The sequence below is a fragment of the Nomascus leucogenys genome, chromosome 3 (assembly GCF_006542625.1).
Source record: "Nomascus leucogenys isolate Asia chromosome 3, Asia_NLE_v1, whole genome shotgun sequence".
Classification (NCBI taxonomy): Eukaryota; Metazoa; Chordata; class Mammalia; order Primates; family Hylobatidae; genus Nomascus; species Nomascus leucogenys.
The window spans coordinates 114,215,646-114,242,398 of record NC_044383.1 but is presented as its reverse complement, the minus strand read 5'-3'; the positions used below and the strand labels follow the sequence as shown (position 1 = coordinate 114,242,398).

The window sequence follows — 26,753 nt, the reverse complement described above, 5'->3', positions numbered from 1 at the left end:
GTCTTAGTCAGTGATCTAATACTGGGCAAGTTTCATAAGATCACATGCAATGAGGAAGCCAAATTACTTCAAAAGATCATTGAGTTAAATAATACATACTTCAAGACGCCCATAAGGTTTAGGCGTCCAGCGTGGCAGCCTGTGTAATAAATAACATGTGCTTTACAAAACCTGTCATTGTATATTTATATAATAGGCAGCTAAGATTTTTTAAAAGCTGTTTTTCAGTAATTTCATTTTTCCTATTCATAGTTTTTCATTTCTATGTAATGGACCCAAAGAACTGACATCTAGATTATCTCTACCTAGAGCAGCAGCATTTACTACTATTTCTACTATCCCATGTGTTTTAGTTTACAAAAACCTTTCACACCATTATGTTACTTGGTATTCCTAAAAGCTACACAAGATGGGTAATGTTATTAATTTTATTTTATAGATGAAAGCATTCACTCTAAAAGATTCTCACTTGCTCATTGTCACACAACAGATAAGAGAACAAGCTAAGTGTCAAAACAGGGTCTTGCTGATCCAATCCCTTGTGCTTTCGGTGACACTGGACTTTTCTTGCACATTGGTTTGGTGATAGGTGGTGACAGATGGTGGAAACGGTTAGCTCTATAAAGGAATGTAACAAAGGGGCTTGAAATTTCCAGAGACAACTCAGAAATGTTTGTATCAAGTTCATCCTATGTTAATATCCACAACAGTAAGAGATATGTCTGATCAGAGACATCTTTGTGTTTTTTAAGGAGATAACTGATTTTCTATATGCCAATGCAACCTAGCTTAGGCAGGCTTAGTGGCGTTCTTTCATTTATTCAAGTAATATTTTCTGTTGTGTTGCTCCTTTTTAGGTCCTACTAGAAATTCAATGGTGAGCAAAATAAATATGGTTTCTGCTTTCATGGGCTTTACCTTAACAGCAATGGGAAGCTATTGGAGGGCTCTAATCAGCGGAGTGATATGATACGGTTGAAATCCTAGAAAATACCGTGTGCTACAATGTGGGTTTTGAGGTGGAACAGGCAGACAGTACATTCAGAGATTTAACATAGGTGGCTGCTGTGTGATCTGGCTGAGATGATACTGATCTGAATGAAGGTAATAGCAGTGGGGATGAGAAAAGTGATGACAAAGAATATTTAGGAAGTAGTAATTTAGTTTTTTTTCTCACGGTACAAAGAATTATGCTGCTCTTGGCTTCTGAACACTGGGGATTCCTTATATGTTCTTTGGCAGATAAAAAAAATAGTAAAGATTTATGGCCAAGGAAAGCATTTCTGAAAAAGGTGCTCCACACTGACTTTGTGTATGTGCATAAATTATAAACAGAACTCAAGGGTACCACCACTATAATAGCTTTTTGCTCTCTTTGAAGAAAATGGAAAATGCTCACTTAAGGGCTACTGCTTGTATTTCCTTTAATGAATCTTCTAAGCTTGAATGATTTTAAATAGGATATTTATGTTCCTCGGTTATAACAGGCCAAGAACTTAAAAAGATACATGTGATTAAAATATCCAAACTAATAAATCTATACAGACATATTTAGTAAAATCTACTGTTCATAGTAGTAATAGTAATGCTAATAATAAATGCCACAGCTAAAGACTTTGAGGAGAATTCACAGTCAAGGAAAACAACCACCAAATCACATGTATTTGGAGAATTTGATTAGACTTCTATACTTAATTTTAATAATTATGTTGAAGATTAGTGAACAACTCTTGGGACAAGAATTGTCATGCCAGACAGGTAGCCTTACCCAACTCAAATAAATAACTTAATGGGCTTTTTTTTTCTTTATTAACCACTTGGTAAATGTGAATTGAAGTCCAGTCTTTAACAAAGACATATCGACTATGACTTTAATATCTCTGATTTACATAATAGATTATGAAAGTCTCAATGCTTTGTACTCTTGATACACCTGCAAGCGTTTTAGTTTCTATCTATGTTAAAAAAAATTACTTTCAGATTTGGCTTTTTATTTCTGGAAATATGTTTACATGAATTCATTAACCTATCTATATTACTTGTAAGATCTTAAAAATTTCTTCATCCCCTGAGTTTGAAATTGTTTTACCTATCACCCTCACATCAGTTCTGTTATTTTATTACTAAACCTAGGTAACAGTATTAAAGCTGCTGTTCTTACTTCATGATGATAGTTTATATTTGCACCTACATACATTATATATATTATATTTGTACCTGTATACGTTATCTGCTTCTGGTGGGGATTAGCGGCTCTGAAGATTTTTGTAAAATGTAGCATATGCGACTCATAGTATAATATATTTAGAAAATTATACCATAATAGCATGTATTTTATTTAATTAAACTGTTATGAAAAATACTGATCTCATTAAGCAAGAACTGCTCTTCCAGAGAATTTTCAGAAATATTTGATTCTATAACTCAGATGTGTCAGAAAATCACTAAGGGATCATTATCGTTAGCCTCTACAAGCCCAGTGTCTCATAGAACCTGAAGAAAGTAGTCTTTAATTAGTGAATAATGATGATTTGTTGCACGGACTAAAGCTTTTTTTCTAGGGATTTCTACATCAAACTTCTGTTTCTCTTCCTATTTGAAGTAGTATCTGTGCCAAACCAATGTAATTTGAGTTACAAGCAATGACTATGTTCCTTTTAGGTTTTTTCATTCAACTTTGTAATATATTCCACCTGTTTTCAATATCTACATATATAGAGATATAGATATATGTATATATTTCTAATGTCGCCCTGGAAAGGAAAAGATCTCTAACATATTTACTACATGTTTTGGTAAATTCAACCATAAAATAATTTGAAAGCCTTGAGGTATCTCTGTTCATAATTATGAGGTTAGAAATTCCCTACAGCCGGAATATATGGAAAGTGTCAAGTCAGAAAGGGAATCTCCCTTAGTTTCCCAAAATACACCAGGCAAGGGCTTGCTTTTTCTGCTTGAGAATAATAGTTACTGAAACTAGTCTATGGAGAAGTTTTTATGCAATTGAAATAAGGTAAATTAAGACAGTTATAGTGAATTGTTTTACAGAGTTAACTGTTCTGACGCTTTTATTTGAACTATGTCTTTCTCACAGGTTTAGCTTTAAATTACCATTTTATATAATGATATCTACATTAGATATATTTATTCTTCCAGGTTTCTTACTTTGAGAAATTAATAATTAACCTCAACAGTCTCCTTTTGGCAGAATCTGTGGCTGTTGGGAAAAGTGGAGCACATACTTGGATGTATAGAACTATGGGTTGCGGGGAGCAGGGTAGAGAAGCCAAGAGAAGAAGGTAAAGAAGAAATGATCAGAATGTAGACAAATGATTCATTTTTAACAGCTAATTAACAAATTGTCCACTGGAAAGATATGACGTTAGGTTTAGAGATTTCTTTTTGTATATGTTCGTGTGGACACCATCTCTTGACTCCAAGCTTCAAGGCAATTTCCCAAATGTGTCTAATCCTGAGAATCACCTGGACTCTTGTTACACCAATTTTTAGCAGTAGGAGCCATGGATCTGGAGACATTGAGAAATTTTGTGTTAAAAGACAGAAGATATAGTAGATTTTTTCTTTGCTCTTGAGCAATTTATAAACTATCCTTATCTTTCTAAGCCTCAGTTCCTTTATCGATAAAGTGTAGGTAATAATACTTTCCTTGTCAATTTTCAAGGTAAATGAGGTAAAAGGAAAATGTCCTTAGAGAGTTACTGGGGCTTGTGAAGGAGGTAAAGTTTATAATTTTAGTTGATTGTGTGTATGATGAGCAGTCAGATGGTTTTGAGAAAGAAAGGAAGTTAGGGCATACAAAGAAGTTTTTAAAAATAATCATCTTCTCAAAGTTGTTTCCCAAGTTTATTATCCAGGTTTTATTTAATAAAAGAATTTGAAATATTCCTTGATGTGTCTGTTCTTCTTTGCCTATTCTTCTCTTGTGCCAACTCAACTATTCATCTCAAATTATATGTATTAAATCATGGACACATGCTTCTAGCAGTTGTATTAGGCATTTATTTAACCTAACCCCTTCTGTCCAGACAAGTACCATTAATACTGCCTTAAAGCACCAAGCATACCACCTGGCATTTGAGTCAAGAAGCATTTGCTGAATTGACTGATAAACCTCTAAATCTGACCCCATCTCTTTCCAATGTACTAGTTGCTAGAAAACCTTATGTTCTGACTTTCAAGGACACTTGGGGAAAACTAGTTCATCATTCTCTTTGATACTTATTTTGGAGGTTTGTTTTAATTTTGTGTTAACAAAACTTCTTGTCAGAAAGATTTCCTTACCTCGACCCTAAATCTCGTATTGTATTGTAGCATGCTTCTGTATTTACGTTGTGGGATTATTTTTATTAATATACAATAAACAAGTTGTGTTTATTGGAGGTAATTACTGGGAATAATTTTTTTCTGTGATTATTAGCTTTTTTCAGTAACTGATTTTTTTTTTTTATTCATTTAGCAGCAGCAACAGAAGAACCAGAAGTGATCCCAGATCCCGCCAAGCAGACAGACAGAGTGGTGAAAATAGCAGGAATTAGTGCTGGAATTTTGGTGTTCATCCTCCTTCTCCTAGTTGTCATATTAATTGTAAAAAAGAGGTAAGGCCTAATATTGTCCTATCCCGCTCACTTACCATTTATGTCACTGGTTTTAAAAACCTATTTTTCTCAAGATCCTTTAAATTAGAACAAACAACAGGAAGAAAATTTTAATGTTAACAGTGTTGTCAGCATCTGAGTCTATTGGACATGCTTTCTAATAAATTCTTATTTGGTTATTTGCAGTTTAATTCTGGATATAAACATATGCTTTTTGTTAAGTTGACCTAGAAATTAATGTCTGAATTTAAATGTCTCAAATGCAAAGGTACTTGAGATATTTATCTTATATTTGAAGTGTTATTATTAACAATGGCAAAATATGGATTTATTGTGATACTTGGGTTGTGGTCTAGGAATTATTTTGTGCTCTTTTTCTGTATTTTTCTACTTCTTGGCTACAAATAAGATATGGGAAGAATATAAACATTATTTAGTAAAATTGTACATTAAATATTCATTGACTAAAAATTTTAGCCTTTTAAAATAGAGAGTAAATTGTTTTAATTGAACATTAATTTTTTATACTATATCAACTAACATCACCATCTTCTGAAGTTACTTGATGATACTAAGACCTACTGAAATTTAAACTGAGCTTTGCTCTCGAGACCAAAGTACATTCCTGATGAAAAGCATTTCAAAGTACACAGTTTTTATAATTTGAGCTTTTGTACTTTATATAAAATGCCATAAATCTGTAAGGCATTGTCTTGGAAACTAATATAGCACTCTAATCCTTCCCATCATGTATTTGGGATAATGCTGCAATTTGGAAGGAATTTAAAAAAAATTTTATAAGCAAAAGTACAGTCCTAAAATAGTTTGGTGTATAGAAGTGGTTGTGATCAGTGAATTCTATTGAAAATTATAATAAATGATGTTGCTTATATTACATTAAATTATCTAGTTTACTATTATAGTTATTTTATACTTGAAATAAAGCATTAACATTATAGATAAGACTCATACTACATGTTTTAATGATTCCATCAGAGTTTATTTTAATATATTGCCTCTTTACGATTATCCCCTGGAGATATATATGTTGGAGAAGACACATCTGCATTAGAAACATTAGGTATGCATTATAGTGTTTTGTGTTAAATTAGCTACATACGTGCTTTCCCCAAGTAGTGCTTTCTCTTGCTGTTGTCTCCCTCTGTGGTTGGAAAATACATCATATGCGAGGCAAAAGTTTTAAGTATTTTAGCAATAAAAATTTGCCAGTAAAGATCAATAAAAATCACCAAATGTAACCTTCAGACGTTATGTCTCTGTTTAGTTTAAATTTGTATTTGGAGACTTAAGTAAACAGTTTAGAGAGTAAAGTTAACTAAACATTGCTTCACAATGTTCTGGTCACTTCAGATTGGATATAAACATGAAAGTGGCTTCTGATTATGTCCTCATTCAGCTAGAATTGGGCTAAACTATTCAGTTTTATTTGTTATTTATTTGAAAACATTCATTTGTCTTGATAACTCTCCCTATCCAGGCCTCTGATTTAGCAATAATAAAAAAAAATTGAATAATTAACTTCCTAAAGTATGCTAAAACCATCACTAAGCAAGATTTTGGGGGAAGGTAAAATGCTCTGACAGCTCTCTAAAATTGTGCAATATGACAACTTGATTTTCTGGTTCATATATTAAATGGTTAAGTTAATGAGCCTCTCTATTAAAATATTTAACATTTGAGCTTTCATAATTATGCTTTGATTGTCTTTTGATAGAAAGTATGCTAGGGCTTTTGCTTCTGTTCCTCACCATCACCTTTATATCCAGGAAAAGCTGCACTTTTATAGATAGATCAGGTTTCATTATTTAGATATGTTACCTTCTAATATATAGTATTTAGATCTACATTACTTGAATTTCTTACTTACCAAAGCAATTTTGTAATGACTTTTACTCATATGTAGTGTGTGTCACACATGTACCCTGTAGGCTTTAATGACAAGTATGTTTATCATACATATAAAAAAGTATAGATATAGCAGCATTGCATTGGATATTATCATCAAATATAGCTTAAAACTATTAATATAAAATGTTTCCCTTTTAATATATAAATTTATAATAAAAATAATGGAAAAGGAAATTACTTTAGCCTCTTATCTACATTTTAGTGGGAAATTGTTAAGTTTGACTTTATCCCTCACTGGGATGAATACATGTAGATACATTTCTTATGTGGAAAACAGTTCCATGTCTTTTTGGTTGTTTTGCAAAAGAATGGTGTGAAATTCAATTGAGTAAAGTTTTACAGCTAAGGATATGTATAAAGTAAGTTTTTAGGCTAAGAAAAGGGATATTGCATCTTTCAAAACGCAATGTCATTTTTTAATTTAATCGCTATTCAATTATTTCCAAATGTATGCCATTTTTTCATTGGTTGTGTATTATATTTTACATGCACAGCATGAACACATTAATAACTCAAACATAAATTTGAAATTATGTTTCAATACAGTAAATGTTTGTGTATGATATGTTCACATGCATCTACTGTAGAAGTATCTTTGTGTATATATAGTATATGGTATATATGTATATTCACATAACATATGTATATACCTATGTACCATTAAGATATGATAACTTGTTTGTAGAAATTTAGGTGTTATTCTGTATATATGATATATTAACATAATAGATCTTTATGTTTTGTATCTAAAGAAAAATAATCTATATAGTACACAAGTTCTATGCCCAGCTGTTCCATCTGTCATATTTAGATGGTAATGGATGATATTATGCTTAACTGCATGTTGAAAATACACAATCCATTTAATTTTTCAATTTTTTGGCAATAAGAAATATCAGCATGTTATTTTTTCCAAATTATGTATTTTAAATTTTATTTTTATATTGCATATCTGTCTGTTTAATTGCATGGCAAAAAAAAACTAACAATGCATGAGCAAATTGAAATGCAAGGCAAAAAAAACATGAATTTTATTTTATTTTATTTTATTTTATTTTATTTTTTAACGCACATTTTTCTGCTTTATTGAATGTGACAGAGTCACGCTTTTCATTCACCATTGCTTCTCTTTTTCCACTGTCTGTGATTTGCTTGCCAGGAGGAGCTACTATTCTTACTCCTACTACCTGTAAGTAGAAAATGGGTGATGTACAACTTTACATGTGTTAAGGATGCAGTATCCCTTTTCAAAAACAAAACAGAATGCTTGCAATTTTGGTGACATTTCAAAAAAAAAGTTTTTTCAGACTCTAAAACTTAAACTTTATCTATTACCTATTTTGCCAATCTTTTTAAAAAGGGATATTGTATTTCTGTATGTCCAGCTACTTTTAATTTAGTTATAATTTTCCATAAGTAGCTTTAGTCTAGAGCCAAAAACATAATTTATTTACTAAAGTTAAACCTGTACCTTATCTTAGCAATATGGAACTTCACTCATCTGGTAAAGAAGAGATAGTGGTTGTAACTCACAGATCACTATCTTTGTGTAGCATCCTTATGTCTGACAAAATGAGACAAGTGGTGTATTTATGGAACACTCAAAATGCCTTTATAGGATGCAAATTAGTTCAGGTCTGCATGTGATAACATCTTTCTCCGTATTTCTAGGAATCCAGGATGGGTTATAACTTCAGAACATCTTTGGTCCGGCCATTAAGGCAATCATTGTGCTTTTGTTAAAGAAAAAAAAGTAGAAAAATCATGGTGTTGCAGCAACGAAGAAATAAAAATTCTTTTTAGAGGAAAAAATGAGTTTATTGTAACTTAAGTAGGACAAATGTTTTCTAAAACTACAGCCAAGAAAACCTTCATCAACTAGGAACAGATATAGGCATCACATGCTCCTTTTCTCTTCCAGAGTCTGTAACTCTTCCGAAACTCAAGCATGGTATGTTCATGATGGTCCATTCTATTTCCTGAGTCATTTTTCAGCTTATCACCTTCTATGCCAGAGTAGTTTTTCATCCAAATCGAAGGAACGTTACAGCAAAGCATTCTTGGACTTTGCTTGACCAGTATTTGATCCACCACCTCTGAAGGTTTAAAGATTGAAATTAAGTATGTTTGGGGCACATATCCCACAGCATTTAAATCACTAGGTAAATTCAAGCTAGCTTTACAACAAAACCTTTATAAGAGTCTCCATTCTCCATGACTATAACACAATTCTGCCAACATTTTAAATATTATAAACGTTTTGCTTCCTAAAATCTGCTAAACCAAGCAGCTGTACACTAACAGTGCTCCTAACTTATTGTGATGGATCATAATATCCTTGTTAAATTATGTTTGATGAAGCCAGAGATAATCAACTGTACCATTTCATACAATGATGGAGCACTTTCCCCCTTTATGGCCCACCCATACATCCACCTGCAGAAGTTTGTGCTGTTGGCTGCTTTGATAATGAAAGTCATTTGCACATCTGTCAAACTCAAAGTAGTTGCAAAATGAATTGCTTAACTGTTCTGAAGTGCACATTATGTATGCTAGTTGCTCAGGAGGAGGCAAAGCATCAAACATACTGGAATCGCTAAGTATTTAATTATGAGACTGTCAATAAGCTTAACATTAACCATTGATGTAGCTCTGATGTTAAAATGGGATTCCCGTTTTTGGTGGATAGACAACGTTTCTGTGTTCCAGACAATGTAACAGGTTATACTAATATTATTATAGTACATAGGGCTACTGGTAATTTTAATCATAACTACAGAGATTATCACAGAGATATGCTTTTAAAGGCTGCTCAACCATACCTAGTGATGCTTATCTGGATTAGAGGGATTTTTAAAAATAAAAATAGATATAAATTACAGAAGAGCTTAAAAGAAAACCAGATGTGATCTTTGAGCTAATATTCATTGTCATTGTCATAGTAACTATCTGTTTTTGATCAAAACACTTAACACTGATGTCAATTTTTCTTTGTTTTAGAAGCACTTGAATGAAAGCCTACCTCACAGGGTTGTTGTGAGGATTGAGGTATAAAAACCAAGCTGATAATTCATGGCTGGCAAATATTAACAAAGGTCATATTTCCCCATAATTTGTCAACTAATCTAGGTTTGTGAATCTGCAAAGTTAAAGTCCTTCATTGCATGAAAATTTTAACCCGTCATGCATTTGACAAATTCATTGCTTCTTTTTTTTTTCTCCAATCATGAACTACATATAAATTACACATATTTTAAAGTAAACCCTCAGGGTTTAAATTTGTCTTTTCTATTGGCTTTGAACTGCTCATCTTCAAAATTTTAACATTGTTCTGAATCCAAATTTCAGTTTGTGCTATTTTTATTCAATTCAGTCTCTCATATTTTTTGAGAAATGAATTTATTCTTCTTATCCCAGAAACAAAGATTGAAAGTTATTTCCTAAAGCAATTTTTGCTGTTTTAAAATTTACAAATGGCAAAATATTTATTCTATATATTTTGCCGAAATTTATAACGACTAGTGTTCAACTGCTAGAGTAAATACTGGTGTATATTAACTAGTGTTCAACTACTAGAGTAAGTAGTGCCACTTTGAAATGTGTCAATTTAAAAAGTGTAAGCAACCACATATAGTGTAAGAGCTTAGCCTTTAGAACCAGGTCATTCTTCATTGCTTATTAGGTAAATAACCTTGAGCAAGTTATTTAACTCCCCTGAGCCTCATTGAACTTATCTATACAATTAGAATCCTTGTGCCTTTTTCAGCAGACTGATCTGAGAATTGAGTTAACAAATGAAAAGTGCCAAGTATATAACAGGCCTAATTCATCTATTCAACAAGTATTTATTGAAACCTGCTATGTGCCAGACACTGCATCAAGTGCCAAGGCTATGCAGATTATCCTTCTCTTTGTGGAGCACATAGTGGGGAAAACAATTGAAAGATATTTGCACCTATCAATCAATAACACTCATTACAGGGGAAGAATGTGGTAGTATAGAAAATACCTAGCCTAACTTGAGAAAGGTTGCTTTGGAGTCAGTCATATAAAGCCTCCCTGATGAAGTGTCTATTACAATGAGACAGAACAGATAGATTTTAGCCAGATATTACAGGCAAAAAAATGTTGCAGGTTAAAGAACAAACATCTTGTATGATGGCCTAGTGAGAAGTTTGGAAAGTGAAAGTCCATAGGCTAAATGTGACCTTATGATGTTTCATGTGGCCCATACACTGTTTCAAAAAATAAAACCACTTGAAAAAATCAAGAAAATTAACATCAATCAGATTCATGGCTTGTCTTTAAAAAAAAAAAAATTAAGCCAGAAAAAAGTTCAACACTGGGATCAAATGCCAGTAGTCACTTAGGCAAGTTGCCCCTAAACTGCTTTCCAGTTCTTCACAGCCATTACCCTTCCTTATGGTATCTTGCCACTGACAGCAGCACTCATTTATATTACCTGTCTGAAACCTACATATTCATAAAGGATTTTTACCCTCAAGCCTAGAAAAAGATTAATAGCTCTTTGAATGTATAGCGCAAATGATGCTAATAAATGATGGTGGTGATGGTGTAGTGGTAGTTATGTTGGTGGTGGTAATAGTTCTTGTTACACTTTGTCATTGTTTTCTTATTACTAATACTGTGATTCTGTGATTATCATTATTTATTATTTCTAAAATAGCCATCTCTATCCTCGAATCTTAGCTTATGACCATCTTAAACAACATAGTGTCAGATCTGCTGTGTACATGTGTCGTGTGTGTTGTGTATGTACCGCCCTGAGGCCAAGTACTGTAATTCTCAGAGAAAAAATATCCTACACTGGAGCAGTCCTCCAACTGCTAGATTAAGGTTGTAAAGGAAAAGCCTTTATACATAAACTCAATCTTTTAAATGAGCCTTTGTAGTATTTGTAGTACATTTACTCTGGTTTGGATATTAATGAGGATCAAAAGAGAATGGCTTAGCTTATAATCTAGTGGAGGAATGGTGTTCTTAAAACAACTAAAGAATATTTCCAAGGCAATATAAATTGCTGCCATAAACTTAGTAACATAATTTGCCTATTACAGGCTTTTAGAGGGCCTTTATTTATATATAGATTTTCTTGTTAGTGTGATTTAAATATTTTATGTGCCTTTAATAGCCCTTTTTCTTGGATGTTTCATGTGTAACATTCACAAAGAACTAAAATATATTTTACATCCATGATATGTAAGATAAACATGCCAATATTTGAATAGTTCATAATTCTAATGCTGTTAATAGCCAATCCCTTAAATCATATGCCTTTCTGCATTTATAAAGCATTGCTGTAGTTAGTTGATAGTATGCCATGTGGTTCTAATTAGAAAGCACATTTTTAATATTTGACCATGTGAATATTCCAAGATGATGATTTTCATGTCTTTCCATACCATATTTTATTTTAAAACTTTTCTCAGTACTTTTCTTACACAGTATATGATTTAATCCCATACATTCATGTGTACTTGAAATTTTCTAGCAGTGGCTTATTCTGAAAGTCCTCAAATTAGCTTCTGATTAATGTTATAAATATATTGCTAAATACGTTAATGCTACACATTGCATTTTTACTTAATAATAGCACAGAGAATGAAGAATGGGACATGTCTTTGTCTGTTTTAATTTGGTGGCTACAGTAAAACAGACTTGAAAAGTTAGTCATGTTATTTCTAAAAGGAACTAAAAGTTGATCAAAAGAATTAATTACCCAGGAGGAATATAAAAACTTGGCTTTAGCTTGAATATTTATTGAATTACTCTAGTAAGGAGGTATTTATTTTGCTTTTAATAAATACAATTATATTTTACAATATTTAAGGGAACAGGAAATGATGAGAGATTTGGGTTGACAGCTTGAATATTGAAATATGCATCTGACAAAATACTTTTATAGCAAGGAACAAATATAATTGTTTGAATGTCAAACTTAATTCCTGAAATTGTGACCAGTGCTTGGGGTTTCTAAACCATGTTCGTAACATTATCCTTGGGCTCACCTGAACTACTTATTGCTGGTGTTAACTCTCCTGCAAGCCTCAAACACTAAGGATTCCCTTTTGTATTTGCCTTGGCAGCAAACTTGCTAAAAAACGCAAAGATGCCATGGGGAATACCCGGCAGGAGATGACTCACATGGTGAATGCAATGGATCGAAGTTATGCTGATCAGAGCACTCTGCATGCAGAAGATCCTCTTTCCATCACCTTCATGGACCAACATAACTTTAGTCCAAGATGTAAGTTTTTCATTAAAATTTTAATAAATGATGTTACGACTCATTTCACTTTGAATTCTACACGTTACCTTTTGAATAATGAGAGAGAGTAGGAAAGTGAGGGGAGAAGCAGCTAGAAAGAAGAGAAAGAGATGGAGGATATTATGGAATTTACAAGAAGGATTCTCATCAGGATTGATACTAGATTTAGTTTAACTTCAAACTCTATGAATTTTATTACTGTATCACAAGGGATATTCCAAACATATACCACTTAGTCCATAGCACATGTCATTGCTTCAAGTGGAAATACACGATTGCCTACAAAAAGTTAGTTCATGTCAGAATTTATAATTCTTTTTCCATTTGCATCTTCCTTTGTGTAAGATGAAAGTCTCTTTTGCTATAAGAGGAAACAGTAATTCTTTCTGGGAATTACTGACATAGGTAAAATCATTCCATTAAAGTAGTATATTGTAGACTCCTGGAGAATTGCAATACCAAAAACTCAACTCAGGGAAACATTAGTCTACATGCTTTTAAGTATCTGGTGTGAAGTCCAAAAGGATACTTGAATTGGGGGATTTGCAAGGAACAGTGAAATTCATCCATCCATCTGTCTTGAAAATTCCTAATGTTGGTCTATGAAGGCAAGGCTTTTCAAATATTTCCACTAAAGTACCATTTAAAGGCAGATGATTTTAATAATTACCCCAGAATCAATATTACTGTTTATTTTCAAATTTCATAGGAATGTTATGTTCTGTTCTATAGTGCATCTGTTTAAGTTAATTAAATTTAAGTGAAATTGCCTAACTTTGTTTCTTCAAATCCTCAAGTAAAACTGATGCTTGAGGCAGGCAAATCAGGTATATCTCTTGAGTATACTGGCCTTGTGTAACTTGGGTCTTATGGCATTTGGCTCAGATCCCAGAGATATGCTCACCCCGGTTTGGAAAACATGGGTATAAGCAAAGAAACAATATAAGTATTATCTCCTGTAGAAACTATGAACATATGTAATAGTAAGATTGAAAACAAAGTATTTGTAGGTTGTATGCTTATATGTCTTTTCTGAGAGGGAAGTTTTTTTCTGAATTGTTCAGCTTGGAGAAATTTTTCAGTAACTATTGGATCTAAAATGAAGCCCATAATTTTCTATGTATATATGTATACCAAATTAGTAGTTAGGAATGCTATACATGAGTCATTTTGGAATTTAGTTATAATCATGACAGGGCCTTTCAGATCTATTTTATTTTTATTTCACTATAGATAAATGATGGAGAAAAACATAAAATACTATTACTGTTGAAAGTAAGTTTTGCGGAAAATAAAGATGTATCATCTCTTTAACTACTTAATTTAATATTTAATCAATTAAGGGTTTCAAAGCATTCATGCCTCCCAAACTTGTCTATCTATTGCCTATGTTAGGACCTTATTTGAAAGTTTGAATTCGGCAGTGTAACTATAAATATCCACTTATGAACTTAGAGAAAGGATTAAATCTATTTCCCACAGATAACTGAAAAAAAAATTATTTGGAATGAATATGAGATAATTATTTCTTTAAATACCTTACACTTGATAGATCTAAGATACATGGGTTTTTTTTTCTTAATTTTTTTAATGTCAAGTTGAATCTTCTGGCTTCTTAAATTAAACAGAGTTCTGAACTATAATTATAGATACACCTCTCTTGATGTTTAGACATAACCCAAGCTGAGAGAGAAAATTTTACATTTGCAGAATACAGTAATCTGAGAAAGTTTAATAATTATATTTCTTAAGAAAGCATAAATCTATTTTAAAGAAAAAAGATTTTAAAAAACAATTTTAGAGCAATATATTCCTTCATGAGCTTTGTTTTCCTGCAGTGCCCAATGATCCACTTGTACCGACTGCTGTGTTAGGTGAGGCCCTAAATCTTTATCATCTTTTCATTGCATGGATCACACCTCCTTGCATGGGTTTGCCCACATAGAGATTATTTACAGTGCAGGAGGCAGCTTGATTTTGAAAATAGACAGACATGGTATTATCAAAGAGAGCAACTGTGTTCAACCCAATATCAGATCTAGTGGATTTCAAATTAGCAAGGCATGCTATTTAATGTATTCTTCAATTCTTGGTTGTTAGATTTGGAGCAAAAGTACAATGGCCCTGAATGTCTGACTAATATTAATGTGTCAAAATTAGTAGAATGAAGCCAAATGCATACATCTCAGGGTGCAGTGTTGCCTGAGTAACTAGTTTATATGTAAAAGTCTACCTAATGGAAAGGGATGTTTCTAAATCCTCCTAATTTATAACCACAAAAGAAATTTACAAGTGAACATTAAGATTATGTGCATTTGCTTTAGCTTTTGTCTTTATTAAGAATGTTTTAATGTAGGTAAAGTTGCTAAAATCTTGATGTGGGGTTTGACATTCTACATGAACCTTACCTGATAAGTAGTGTTATCTTTCAAGAAATTTAGAACAAGCTACTTGGGTTACCACTATATAACATCTAAGACAATGCCATTGCTAATGACAAGGCTTTTACAGATGTAAAATTATATTAATTTTTAAACCTACCTGTATACTTAAGAATGGAATGGGTTTCATTTCACTTTGTACCCTATTCCTTGACTAATTATACACCAATGATTAGTAATCAGCTTGCCTGTATGTTCACAGGTTCCATATCAATTTTACCAGTGTTTCTAGTTAAGCTTTAACCAAAGAAATATGGAAATTATCAAATAAATATATCTTGTAAATTCCCAAATGTCACGTTTGTTATTTATATTTAATATTTCTTGTGAACATGAAGGTTTAACTTATATTTTATGCTTGTATTTTTGTTATACATACAATCAATGTTCAATTGCATTTTTAAAATATTTTGGAACAACACAACTAACTCAGTTATGTAAAATATATCTCTTATTTACTAAAATAAATATTTAAAATTATAATTATATATTCTAAAATAATCTGAAAAGTCAATGTTCTTCATCTCTACTTGCAGTCTCCCTTTAATGTCCACCAATAATGGTTAGGAAGTGAACTGGGGACTTGCCCCAGGGAGTGGTCTGATCACACAGGGAGGAGCCATAAATCATGATCACTGGGGATCATTAAGGAGACATCAGATGCCTCTGAAAATGTCATCTTCTGCTAAGCACTGTAGAATGCTGTCAGTATAAAGTTAATAAATAAATTTCAATTAAAATATTGATAACTAATTGGAAAAAAATTAGTTGCCTAAATGTTAAAAGTTTCATTACAATAATTTTTTACACATATGTAAAGTCCAAGTCTCAGTCCTCCTGTGGATTTACAATATGAACTCATAAAAATACCTTACATCTTTGTTTTCCCATCTGTAAAACAGTATAATAATTCCTACCATACCTTTTTCATGGGGTTTTATTATAAAGAGAAAATTAGATGATGTGTATGAGTTTTATAAACTGTAATAATTATCATAGTAATTTTCCCTGTGAAAAAGGATATTCATGTTTAAGGAAAGCTAGATTTAACACAGTAGAGTCATAAAGTCTAGTTATATAAACATTCATTACACATTTTATTTAATTTTGAAAGTCAAGCTGGTTTTAGAAACATATTGTCATTCTTTAAAAGCTAAATATCTCATTAATCATATTTGATGTAGAAATGATTTGTTGTATTTTTCATCATTCTTAGGATTGTGGTCTTCAGAGTTTTGCATCCAATCGTTTTTGTATTTATAATGCAGTTTCTGAAATCACTTCAAATATTGCTTAATGCTAATACTTACTGATTTAAAAAATACTTACTGATTTATTAAATGCTAATACTTACTGATTTAGAAACTTTTCATATTGATTCGTATTTTTGGTTTTTGTGTTTTACTGCTTCATTGGGTTTAAGTTCCTATAACAGGTAAGTGTATTGCAAAGAACTCTAGAAAACCTTTCAATCAAGGATGTATTTCAAGTTATTATTCTTAAATGTATAATTAGGATAATGATTAGTACATGTACCCTCACTACTAGTCACATTATTAGGTGGTTTAATGAGGTGGAAATGTATTGAGATTAATAATGCATATGTGATTATTTTAAAGACCTTACTGCTCATTGTACTACTGTATTAAAGCTTAATGCAAAACAAAAGGCACTGTCTATTTTATATTAGGACACAATCATCTGTAAGATTTGGAATATGGGTGAATTCTGTGTTTCTCACTGAGCCTTTTTCAATTGTAAATATTCTGCTACTCCAGCAGGTAAAAGTGAGCTCTGGGGCTGCTCCACTGAGCCCTGGCTACCTTCTTCCAGCTTGAGTGATTGCATTTTGTCTCTCTGACGTTATCTGTTCTCTTTACTTCTCATCCTTAACTGTATATTCTGCGGCAGTGCCCAGATCAATTGCTTCTGAATTTAATTTTTCTGGGGAGATGTATTTGTTCTTTATGTCGGTCTGTTGATTGTAATATTTTAGTAGAAGTAGATCCATTGACTTTGGTCTTATAGTGAGAACAGGAAACTCTCATGAATCATGTTTGCTAGCCAATGTTTTTGTGTAGAGGGGTGGGCAAAATCTGAGTAAAAGACATGAATTCACTTGAGTGGTTAGGTCACAACAGAATTTATCAGGGATTTTTTGATTCAATGTGGTATTTTTAGGAATGAATGCAAAAAAAAATAGCATTCAGCTTAATAAGAGGGAGTAAAGATAAATGCAATCAAGCTAAATTACAGAGGCACACAAATCTGATTGTAGGGTTCTTTTTTTTTTTTCCCCTTCTCCAGGAAGAAAAAATGTTTATCATGGGGACAACAATTCATTTTTTGCCATATCCTATTTGTAGAGTTGGTGATAGAACAGGCAAATGTACTAGCACTTCAAATATGTTTAACTGTTAATTAAATATCGTTCTCTACAGTATGCATTATCATTAAAAAAAAAAAGTTCCCCTAAGACTGTATTTTCTCTTCTGTTAATGAGTATGATGGTATAATGCTTTTCAAAGTAACACCCCTTAAAACATGTTTTTTTTTTTTTAAGTGGTAAGTTTAAATGTGATAAATATGAGCATGCTTCTCGTTGTAATGTTTAGTACTTCGGTCATTAAAATACTGTTTATTCTTCATAGGCAAAAATGTTCTTGTTCTTTTCCTCCTTCTTATGACAGAAAAATAATTTAAAGTTTGTTTTCTTTTTAAGCTAATAACACAATTGGGAAGGGACTTACGCTTAATTGTGGGTGGTCAGGGATTCAGTTGACTTTTTAATTCATTCATTGGAATATTTATTGAGTGACTGTTATGCATCAGGCACTAGGAATAGAAAGAAAAATATTCTGTCTCTGTACTCTGTGTTTGGAATTTAGTGAGGAAAATAGCCAAGTAAATAAATGATTAAAATATAGAGCAAATGAAATGACATGTAAAAATGAATAAGAGGTCGTGGGAACATAAAGAAGGAGCTTTGTAACTCAACCTGGAGGGGCCAGAAAAGACTTCCAGGGGAGGAACCCACATTTTGCTCCAGAAGCACACCCTGATTTCTCTCGCAGCATGGCCAGGAGACTCAAAATACATTTGCAATAAAAACAATAATAGTAATAAGTCAAGGTGGCAGAGGTTGAATATAAATGCACATGTAGTCTGGCTAGCAGACAGAGTGACATCAGGGGGTGATCATGTGGAATGCCCATGTTTCCCAGTGCAGACCGTGTTGTGGTAAAAAGCCCCAGAGAATAGGGCCACAAGAACAAGAAGAGCAGCCCTTTGGGGATGGGTCACCTAGATCGGGTATCTCTGAGGGAGGTTGGGATATGGGTGGAAAGGAGTGTGGTCAACTTAATAGACCATGAAAACACCTCCACTTGACAGCTGGGTCCTCTGGTCCCACTCTATACTGCTATGACTGCAGATGCAAGAAAAACAACTCAGCAAATTTCCCACTTAAGCTTTTAAAAGGTCTATCAGATGTCTCCCTGCATCTCACAGCATCTGTTGTCTTGCTGATACACACATAATATACTCTCACCTGAAACCTTGAGTTTTGTCTTTGGGGATACTGCCTAGGCCTATACTGTATATTTCTTTCCCAGAATTCCTCTTGTTATCAGAAAGATCTTAAGGTCTTAAAATCTTCATTGCATAGATACATATATTAAACAAGATAACTTTGTCTGTTTTTTAATCTTCTGAAATCTGAAAAATGCCAGATGAGAACCACAGTGCTACAGCAGAGTCCAGTCGCCTTCTAGACGTACCTCGCTACCTCTGTGAGGGGACAGAATCCCCTTACCAGACAGGACAGCTGCATCCAGCCATCAGGGTAGCTGATTTACTGCAGCACATTAATCTCATGAAGACATCAGACAGCTATGGGTTCAAAGAGGAATATGAGGTGAATAAGTTTCGATATTGTATTGAATCTGATTTTGAACTATGATACTCAGTGGAATTTAACATTTTTCCCTCTCTTTAACACAACAAGGAGGGGATTGCTCTGTAGGCTCTCTAATCTAGTGTTTATGAGTGTACAACCAAGTGTGTGTACATGGGAATGGGAAGGGAATGGGGAAAAAAGAACTTCCCAGAGATATATCTGAGTCTAACTTTATTACAAGAATCTTTAATGTTGGATTCCATAATTTATTTTACCATGGTGTTAAAAAACACTTTGTGTATCTCCCCATGAAAAAATCAAGTAGCAATACACTTTGGGTCCCATTGTTCCATTACAGATTCTATCATTTGAATGAATCAAGTAGCAGGTACTTCTCTGCCCCTTTTTTTGTTGACCTTATGATTGAGAAATCAGATGAAGCTTTGTGCTCTAAATGTACTACTTGCCACTCTCAGTTTAATTTTATGGATTATTGGTTGAGGGTGGCTGAGAAAAAAATAGAGCACTGCAAATCTAGTAAACAACACTGAGAAGCCAAAAGAAGACAGTGGGAAATTATTCTTCCAACCTTATTTCCCCTTCCTACTCAAACCAAAATACCAGGACTTATCTCACAAAGGCAATGATTTAAAACCAAACATTCCAAACAAACATAATGTAGCAAAAGGGAAATAGTTCCTTTGCCACCCTTCACTTACTGAGAAATACCAATCTGGGGCATGGAAGGAAGCCAGTCCACTACCCATGAACACATCACAGTACGCACACATTTAAAGTGAAAGAATCCAAGTAATATTTTGCTTTGAAAAGACCATCCAAAATACATCCAATTTCATGAAGAATCTTTTAAACTCCATATTTTATCTATGGATTACTTGTATACCTTAAATTAGGCGTGTTAATTATCTCTGAATTTTGAAAGTTGATTTTAGATATATGCCAGAAACACCATGCCGTGGTAACAAAATAAGTACAAGGAATTAGACTATTCTGCCAGAGCTGGTTCTTTTTGTTCATTTCATGTGTATTCCTGTGTACCTTCCTTCAAAGACCACTGGCTCTTTGAAGACCCCATTTCCTGTGTTGAGCAAAGTTTAAGTTCTTTTGCAAAATGAAATTTACACCCGTTTTAAATTGCTGCATATAGTAATTAAACTAGTCAACAAATTCATCTGTTCCCAGATTCTTGAAGAAGGGGACTCTATTTTAATTTTTTTATGGTCCCTTGTTGTAAAGACTCACTCTTTTTCATGATCTTCAAAGAAACTCAAATGTGATGTATTGCACACAATTTAATGAATAATTGTGGAGGGAAGCAGGTTTTCTTTCTACTGTTATAAATGCTAAATTATGCACATTTGAAAGATACTCATTAAAAGTTTTTTTGCAGTTTTGATGCATTATCGTTCAATACGTTTTGAAAAGAATGATACTTTTCTACTTCTACCTCCGTTATAGTGATCTTAAATTTAAAATACTTTCAAGGTCCATTTTTTTTCTCTAAAGTTATTTTTTTGTCTTTAATTTGACCTGAATCCAATTTAAGATGAACAAGTATGAATCCAACAAAGCGGCTTTGAGGTCTGAGAATGAAACTTGGTTACTACTGTAGGACTCCTTTCCTCTCTGAGAAAGTGGTTTTTACTATTTGGGGCTTCAGAACAGATAAACCTGATTTTTAAAAAGGAATTAAATTCAGTCTGCTTATTCATTTTGTTTTCCCAGAGCTTTTTTGAAGGACAGTCAGCATCTTGGGATGTAGCTAAAAAAGATCAAAATAGAGCAAAAAACCGATATGGAAACATTATAGCATGTAAGTTCCCATACAATTCTTGGTGAATGTAAATATTATATGCTTATATGGTTCTAAACTTTAAGAAAAATCCCAGAGAATGGTGTGTCTGTTTATGAAGTAATCTATTTAATATTAAAACAGCATTTACAATCAGGCTTGGGGGCTCACGCATGTAATCCCAGCACTGTGGGAGGCCAAGGCAGGCGGATCACCTGAGGTCAGGAGGTTGAAACCAGCCTGGCCAACATGGCAAAACCCTATTTCTACTAAAAATACAAAAATTAGCTGGCTTGGTGGCACGCACCTGTAATCCTGGCTAATCAAGATGCTAAGGAAAAAGAATTGAATTGCTTGAACCCGGGAGGTGGAGGTAGCAGTGAGCAGAGACTGTGTTACAGCACTCCAGCCTGGGCGACAAAGCGAGACTCCGTCTCAAAAAACAACAAACCTGCACATTGTGCACATGTACCCTAAAACTTAAAGTATAATTATAATTTTAAAAAAATCTTAAAAAAAAAACATTGGCTATTAGCAGTGATTCTAAAATTGTCATCATCCTCATTAATTAAATTGACTCAGCCATTTCACCCTGTGGAGATAACTTGCTGTTTGATTTCATGTTTCTACATAAATGCATGGGGTGTTACTGAACAGCTAAGACTATCAGGATAATGAAAAAGTAAGATCTTTTCAGTTATAAATTGTTTTAACACTCCCATCAAACATATTCAAAATTGGGGTGTTATTCTTTCCACATGCCTTTAATTCTTACTTGGAGCCACTGTCTAAACTCCAGTTGTTCGATATTATTTATCATTAGGGACTTCCTCCTGAGTACGTCCTCAAGATATACACGGGATAATAAAGTCATTATCAGACAAAACCAAAGGATCAGTAAAGAAAGTAGCAGATAGTTTAACTTGTAACTAGCTGCTGATTTACCTAGACCACTCTATTCTGAATTTAAATTATTTTAAAGTATCTTATGAATAGCTCAAAATCTAACCTTGATTCTCAGGGAGTAAGAAACTGAGAGCGGGAATTCAAAATTCACTTTTTAATTCTGTGGCTTATTTGCTGTAAAGTGCAGAAGAAAAGGATCCAGCCCATTTAAAGTCATGACTAAAAAGCAAAATTAGAAGTTACGTCTAGTTCAGTTATGTAGACAATTCTATGACTCAAATGATTACATACCAGACAATTTCCTGTCTCCTAAACACTAACTATGAAGGTTCAAGTCAGTGAAACTTAAGTCACACAATATTGTAATAGCAAGGCTCACTAACATTCTTATATTTCTTCAAAGGACTGATTTGGTAGTAGTATACCATGGACAGACTATGGGCAACCACTGAATTTTTTAGTCTCTACCAATGACATTGCCTCAGAACAGGGGGAAAATTTAACAGCTTATATTTATTATTTAAAAATTTTAGATGATCACTCCAGAGTAATTTTGCAACCTGTAGAGGATGATCCTTCCTCAGATTATATTAATGCCAACTATATTGACGTAAGTATTTCTATAGTTAAGTATGTCTACTTTATTGGCTTATATATATGAACCTTTTTGCTTATTACCTATAAAGTGATTGCTAGCTTTTTAAAATATAAAAGTACAAACTGTACACTTTTCCTTGTTCTGCGTCCTAGTACTTACTGACGTTGTTGTGCTTTCTTTCACACCTGACTTTGGTTTGGGCTGTAGATTTGGCTGTACAGGGATGTAAGTACCACTATATGTAAATAACAGCACCCTATTATAAATACAAACATTCTTAATTACAGTTACTACTAATGCTCTCTTACTACTAGTTATTTCTGCATGCTTCACCTAATTAGCTTCATACAATATATCTCTGTTCGTTTTTTTGTAATTCTTTCACATGCGTAAAGATCTATTTTATCTCCTTCCCTTTTCTTGTGTAGAAAAACAGGACCATTTTTAGCTTTGACAGTTTATTATGTACTCGAGTTTTATTTGTTGATGATTTCTGTTTCTGGCTTTTATTCTTACCCTTCCCTAAACATATGTGAGAAGCTGGATAGTATGATGTGTATTAGTGTTACTGAAATTTTACTTTTTACATTTGACTTCTGACGTTAAAATGAGTAGGGAGACTATTTTGTGATGTGTTGTATTGGCTTTTAAAGTAATAAAATTACTCAGGCAAAATAATTACTAAATTTCAATTGTAAAATACACTTATCACACATATATATCGAATCACAGAAATGAAAAAGTTTGCTTCGATCATATATTTCACTGTTAAATTTTGATTACTTACATATCTACATGGAAATTCTTTATTTAAAGGAAATAATTATCAAACAAAATATAATATACTCTTAAAGGGCAATATATTACATTACCTATAAGGAGGACAGGCTCTTTGTGATACCACCTGGTTCATAATCACCCTGGAGATCTTGGGAATGTTACTTCTGTCTCTGTACCTCAGTTTCCTTATCTTTGCAGTGGGGATAATAATAATAGTACTAATCTCATCACTTTGCTGTGAGAATTCAATGAAGTAATGCATGTTGAGCATTTTGCCCAATGCCTAGCACATATTTAGCACTCATTAAACTCCAACTATTTTTTTACAGTTAAAATCTAGGTGTGCTGTAATTAAATTGATTCATAATATGTGTAATTATAAGACAAAAGGTGGAGGTATTAAGTATGGCAGCATATGTATACTTTTATAGACATAAAAGATATGAAACCTAGGACCCAACATTTTATAATTTCCATAAATAGGAAATGATTTTCATTACATTTATTAAGTTCACATTTTAGAGTTATGAATTGTAATTATGTATTTAGTTGAACTAATATGTTTTATAAAGCATAGTATATGAGTATGTGGGTTCAATTTCTAATCATAATCTTACTCTTATTCATTATATAAATTTATCAAACGTCATTATGTAAAACTAAGCTAATGGTCTAATTTTTAGAATAAAAAGATCAACAGTTCTATGACAAATTTGTAATTGTTCTTACCTATTTAGTTTAACCTGGGTTTTCTGCCAGGACATGTACACTGGAGCCTTGTTATAAAACTATTTCATGGTTCATGTGGTAGAACTGTATTTTAAATAAGACTCGTTATCCAGTCTTTCTGTTAAGACCCCGGTGTATTTTGGTCTATTTCTAGACAATTTCATAATTTTCCCTCTCCCATTAGTTCATTATATGTAAAAGATATAAGTACATACTTCTGCAATTGGTATTTTTTTTAAGAAGTGGAAATGAAATACTTATAAAGCTTGGAAAAAAATGTTTCCATAAAACATTGTGCTATTTTCTATAAAACAATGTGGTATATTACAAATTTGAAATCTTCCAAATTTGCAACAATGTAATACTCATGCTATTAAATTTTAGGTTGGAGATCTCAGTTCACATGTATTTATATGTGTATTGAGTTGCCCACACCAGTATGTGGACAAATTGTACCATAGACTTTTACTAAGGCTCATTGGTAAATATGCAACAAATTCAGAACTTAGGATCGTATCATCAACATTTTTACAATTTATGCTCTGTTGTTATTCAAACCAATTGAGAGCAACTAAAAATCTATTCCTCCTCAACAGAACTTTTAGCACATTGAAAAAAAAAATACTAAATTTTTACTCAAGATAAGATGCATTTTTAAAAACTCTTCTTTTCCCTATATATATGTGTGTATCTATAATTATGTGTGTGTAAATTAACATTGTGAGCACGCACAAAATAGTTTTTGCATATCCCTGAATGTATTATAGAACAGGAATATTCTCTAAAAATCTCAGCAGGACTTTGATTGGATGCACACATGCATTGTCCAGCTCTAACATTGGAATGTTCTGTTATTTTTTTTATGGTTCTAATATGTCCTCGTCCATTTGTAATGCAGTGTGTTGTACTTTTGGATGATAAAATGAGAATTAATATTTTTAAACACTATTTTACCAGGAATGAATGACTAAACATTAACATGAAGGCATAAACATTTTAGTGAAACCAAACAAAATCTATGAGGTTATTCCATGGCAAACAAAAATTAATTATACTATATATTCTAATCAGAGCCTTTAAAATACTTCATTTTTGTTTTATGTTTACCTTTCAGATAATGTAGGTTTGAGAAGTGAACTATGTGTTCACTACTCATTTCTGGACTTTTTATTATAACTTAATCTTAACAGGTGGTTATCTTCATCTTTTTATGCCTTCATTCATTTATTTCTGATATTGATGTAAAATGATAACTAATTTGTTCTCTTATTTTAGGGCTACCAGAGACCAAGTCATTACATTGCAACCCAAGGTAAAACTTTGCCTTGTTAAATGTTATAGAAAAAACAAACTTGCTTATTCATCTATATGGTGGTTTTTATTATTTTTTGTCTTAGTAACAAAAAAATCAGCCCTTCTGATTAGCACTGCTCCTTACTCATTTGTATAGTACAAATTTATTGTGTGCGTAAAGCTTCTATAAATTTAAGCTTGATTTACTTTTAATTAAAAGTAAAAGAAAAGCTGGTAGTGGTTATTAGGATTTGATCCTTGTAATACAGATAGGTCAGAGCACTAGTCAATAGTGCCAGCCAGAGGAATTACTCATTTTTGAGGAAAGGAAAAAGAAGTCTCATGTAAGAGGCCTGTCTTCTTGCAGCAAGTTTGTTAATAGCACCCAAGACCAATATTGTTATAATGAGTTGTTATACTGAGCAACGTTTTGACAAGTCAAGACTGAGACAAAACAAAGAGATGGAACTTAGTCAAGTTAATTCTTCATGGAAAATAATAAGAAAGTAGAGAGATCTTGTTATAGTGGTACACTGGGGAGTAAAAGTATCCAAATAACAACGACAACAAAAAAGCATCTGCAGTTATCTCTCTAAATTGACTACTGGCCCTCAGAAGAGAAACCTGTACATCTTTTTTATGTAGAAGAAAGTAAAACAAAAGCTAGGTTTACTCTTTTGACAGGGGTCATTTTTCTGTGTTTTCACATACCTTTGGAGTAATTGAGTTCAGCTGTATACTCTTTAAAGTTAGAAAGATCAACCATAGTGGTGAACAATATTCAGTTTTATGGTATTCAGGAGAGAATAGCCCAGCACATGCTTTTGCATTTGGAGATATTATGATAAGATTAGGATATGTCCTTACGTGTAAGGATATGTTTTTATTGATCCCTAAACATGCACTATTTATAAATAGTGGGCACTTATTTAATTGGTAATATATGCTGTCTGGTTGATGGTGGCATAAGAGTTCTATGTTTTGCATATATTTGAAGATGCATTAAAGTGACTTAGTGACAAATATAAAATACCCAAGAAACTAGTGATAGTTTCTTCTAAATTGGGAAGTGTAGAGGGCAAATTGAAAAAAAAAAAAAAACTTACATATGCCTGTGTTTTTGCCTATTGTGGGAATTTAGATGTGCACTGAATTTAAGTATTTTCAGTGACATTTTGTGTTAGACCTTTTTTGGAATTACTTAGTTTACCCTGCTTCTTATCTTAGCTAAACTTCTTACTAACTACAAAATTCCTTTGATAACATAATATTCAAATTAATTTCTTTGTAGGTCCCGTTCATGAAACAGTATATGATTTCTGGAGGATGATTTGGCAAGAACAATCTGCTTGCATTGTGATGGTTACAAATTTAGTTGAGGTTGGCCGGGTAAGAGGAAGAAAAAGAATTTTTTTGTCATAAAAATGAATATAGTTGAGAAGCAACATATAAGACACT

General features: G+C 32.7%; 1 protein-coding gene across 10 annotated transcripts in view; it reads left to right on the top strand.

Moving 5' to 3' along the window:
* PTPRK (protein tyrosine phosphatase receptor type K) overlaps positions 1–26,753 on the top strand; it is a 554,088-nt gene that overhangs the window by 504,921 nt on the left and 22,414 nt on the right. The window contains exons 14-25 of one of the 10 annotated variants that reach the window (XM_030809654.1): positions 4,484–4,619; positions 5,659–5,700; positions 7,708–7,737; positions 12,656–12,816; positions 14,676–14,711; positions 16,702–16,713; positions 19,010–19,194; positions 20,923–21,010; positions 22,429–22,505; positions 22,701–22,718; positions 25,278–25,314; positions 26,587–26,684. In XM_030809654.1, coding sequence (XP_030665514.1) covers positions 4,484–4,619; positions 5,659–5,700; positions 7,708–7,737; positions 12,656–12,816; positions 14,676–14,711; positions 16,702–16,713; positions 19,010–19,194; positions 20,923–21,010; positions 22,429–22,505; positions 22,701–22,718; positions 25,278–25,314; positions 26,587–26,684 — 920 coding nt within the window. Of the gene's footprint in view, positions 1–4,480; positions 4,620–5,658; positions 5,701–7,707; positions 7,738–12,655; positions 12,817–14,675; positions 14,712–16,701; positions 16,714–17,585; positions 18,456–19,009; positions 19,195–20,922; positions 21,011–22,428; positions 22,506–22,700; positions 22,719–25,277; positions 25,315–26,586; positions 26,685–26,753 lie in introns of those variants that run through there. The other 9 variants (XM_030809653.1, XM_030809655.1, XM_030809656.1 and 6 more) reach the window with 9 other exon arrangements.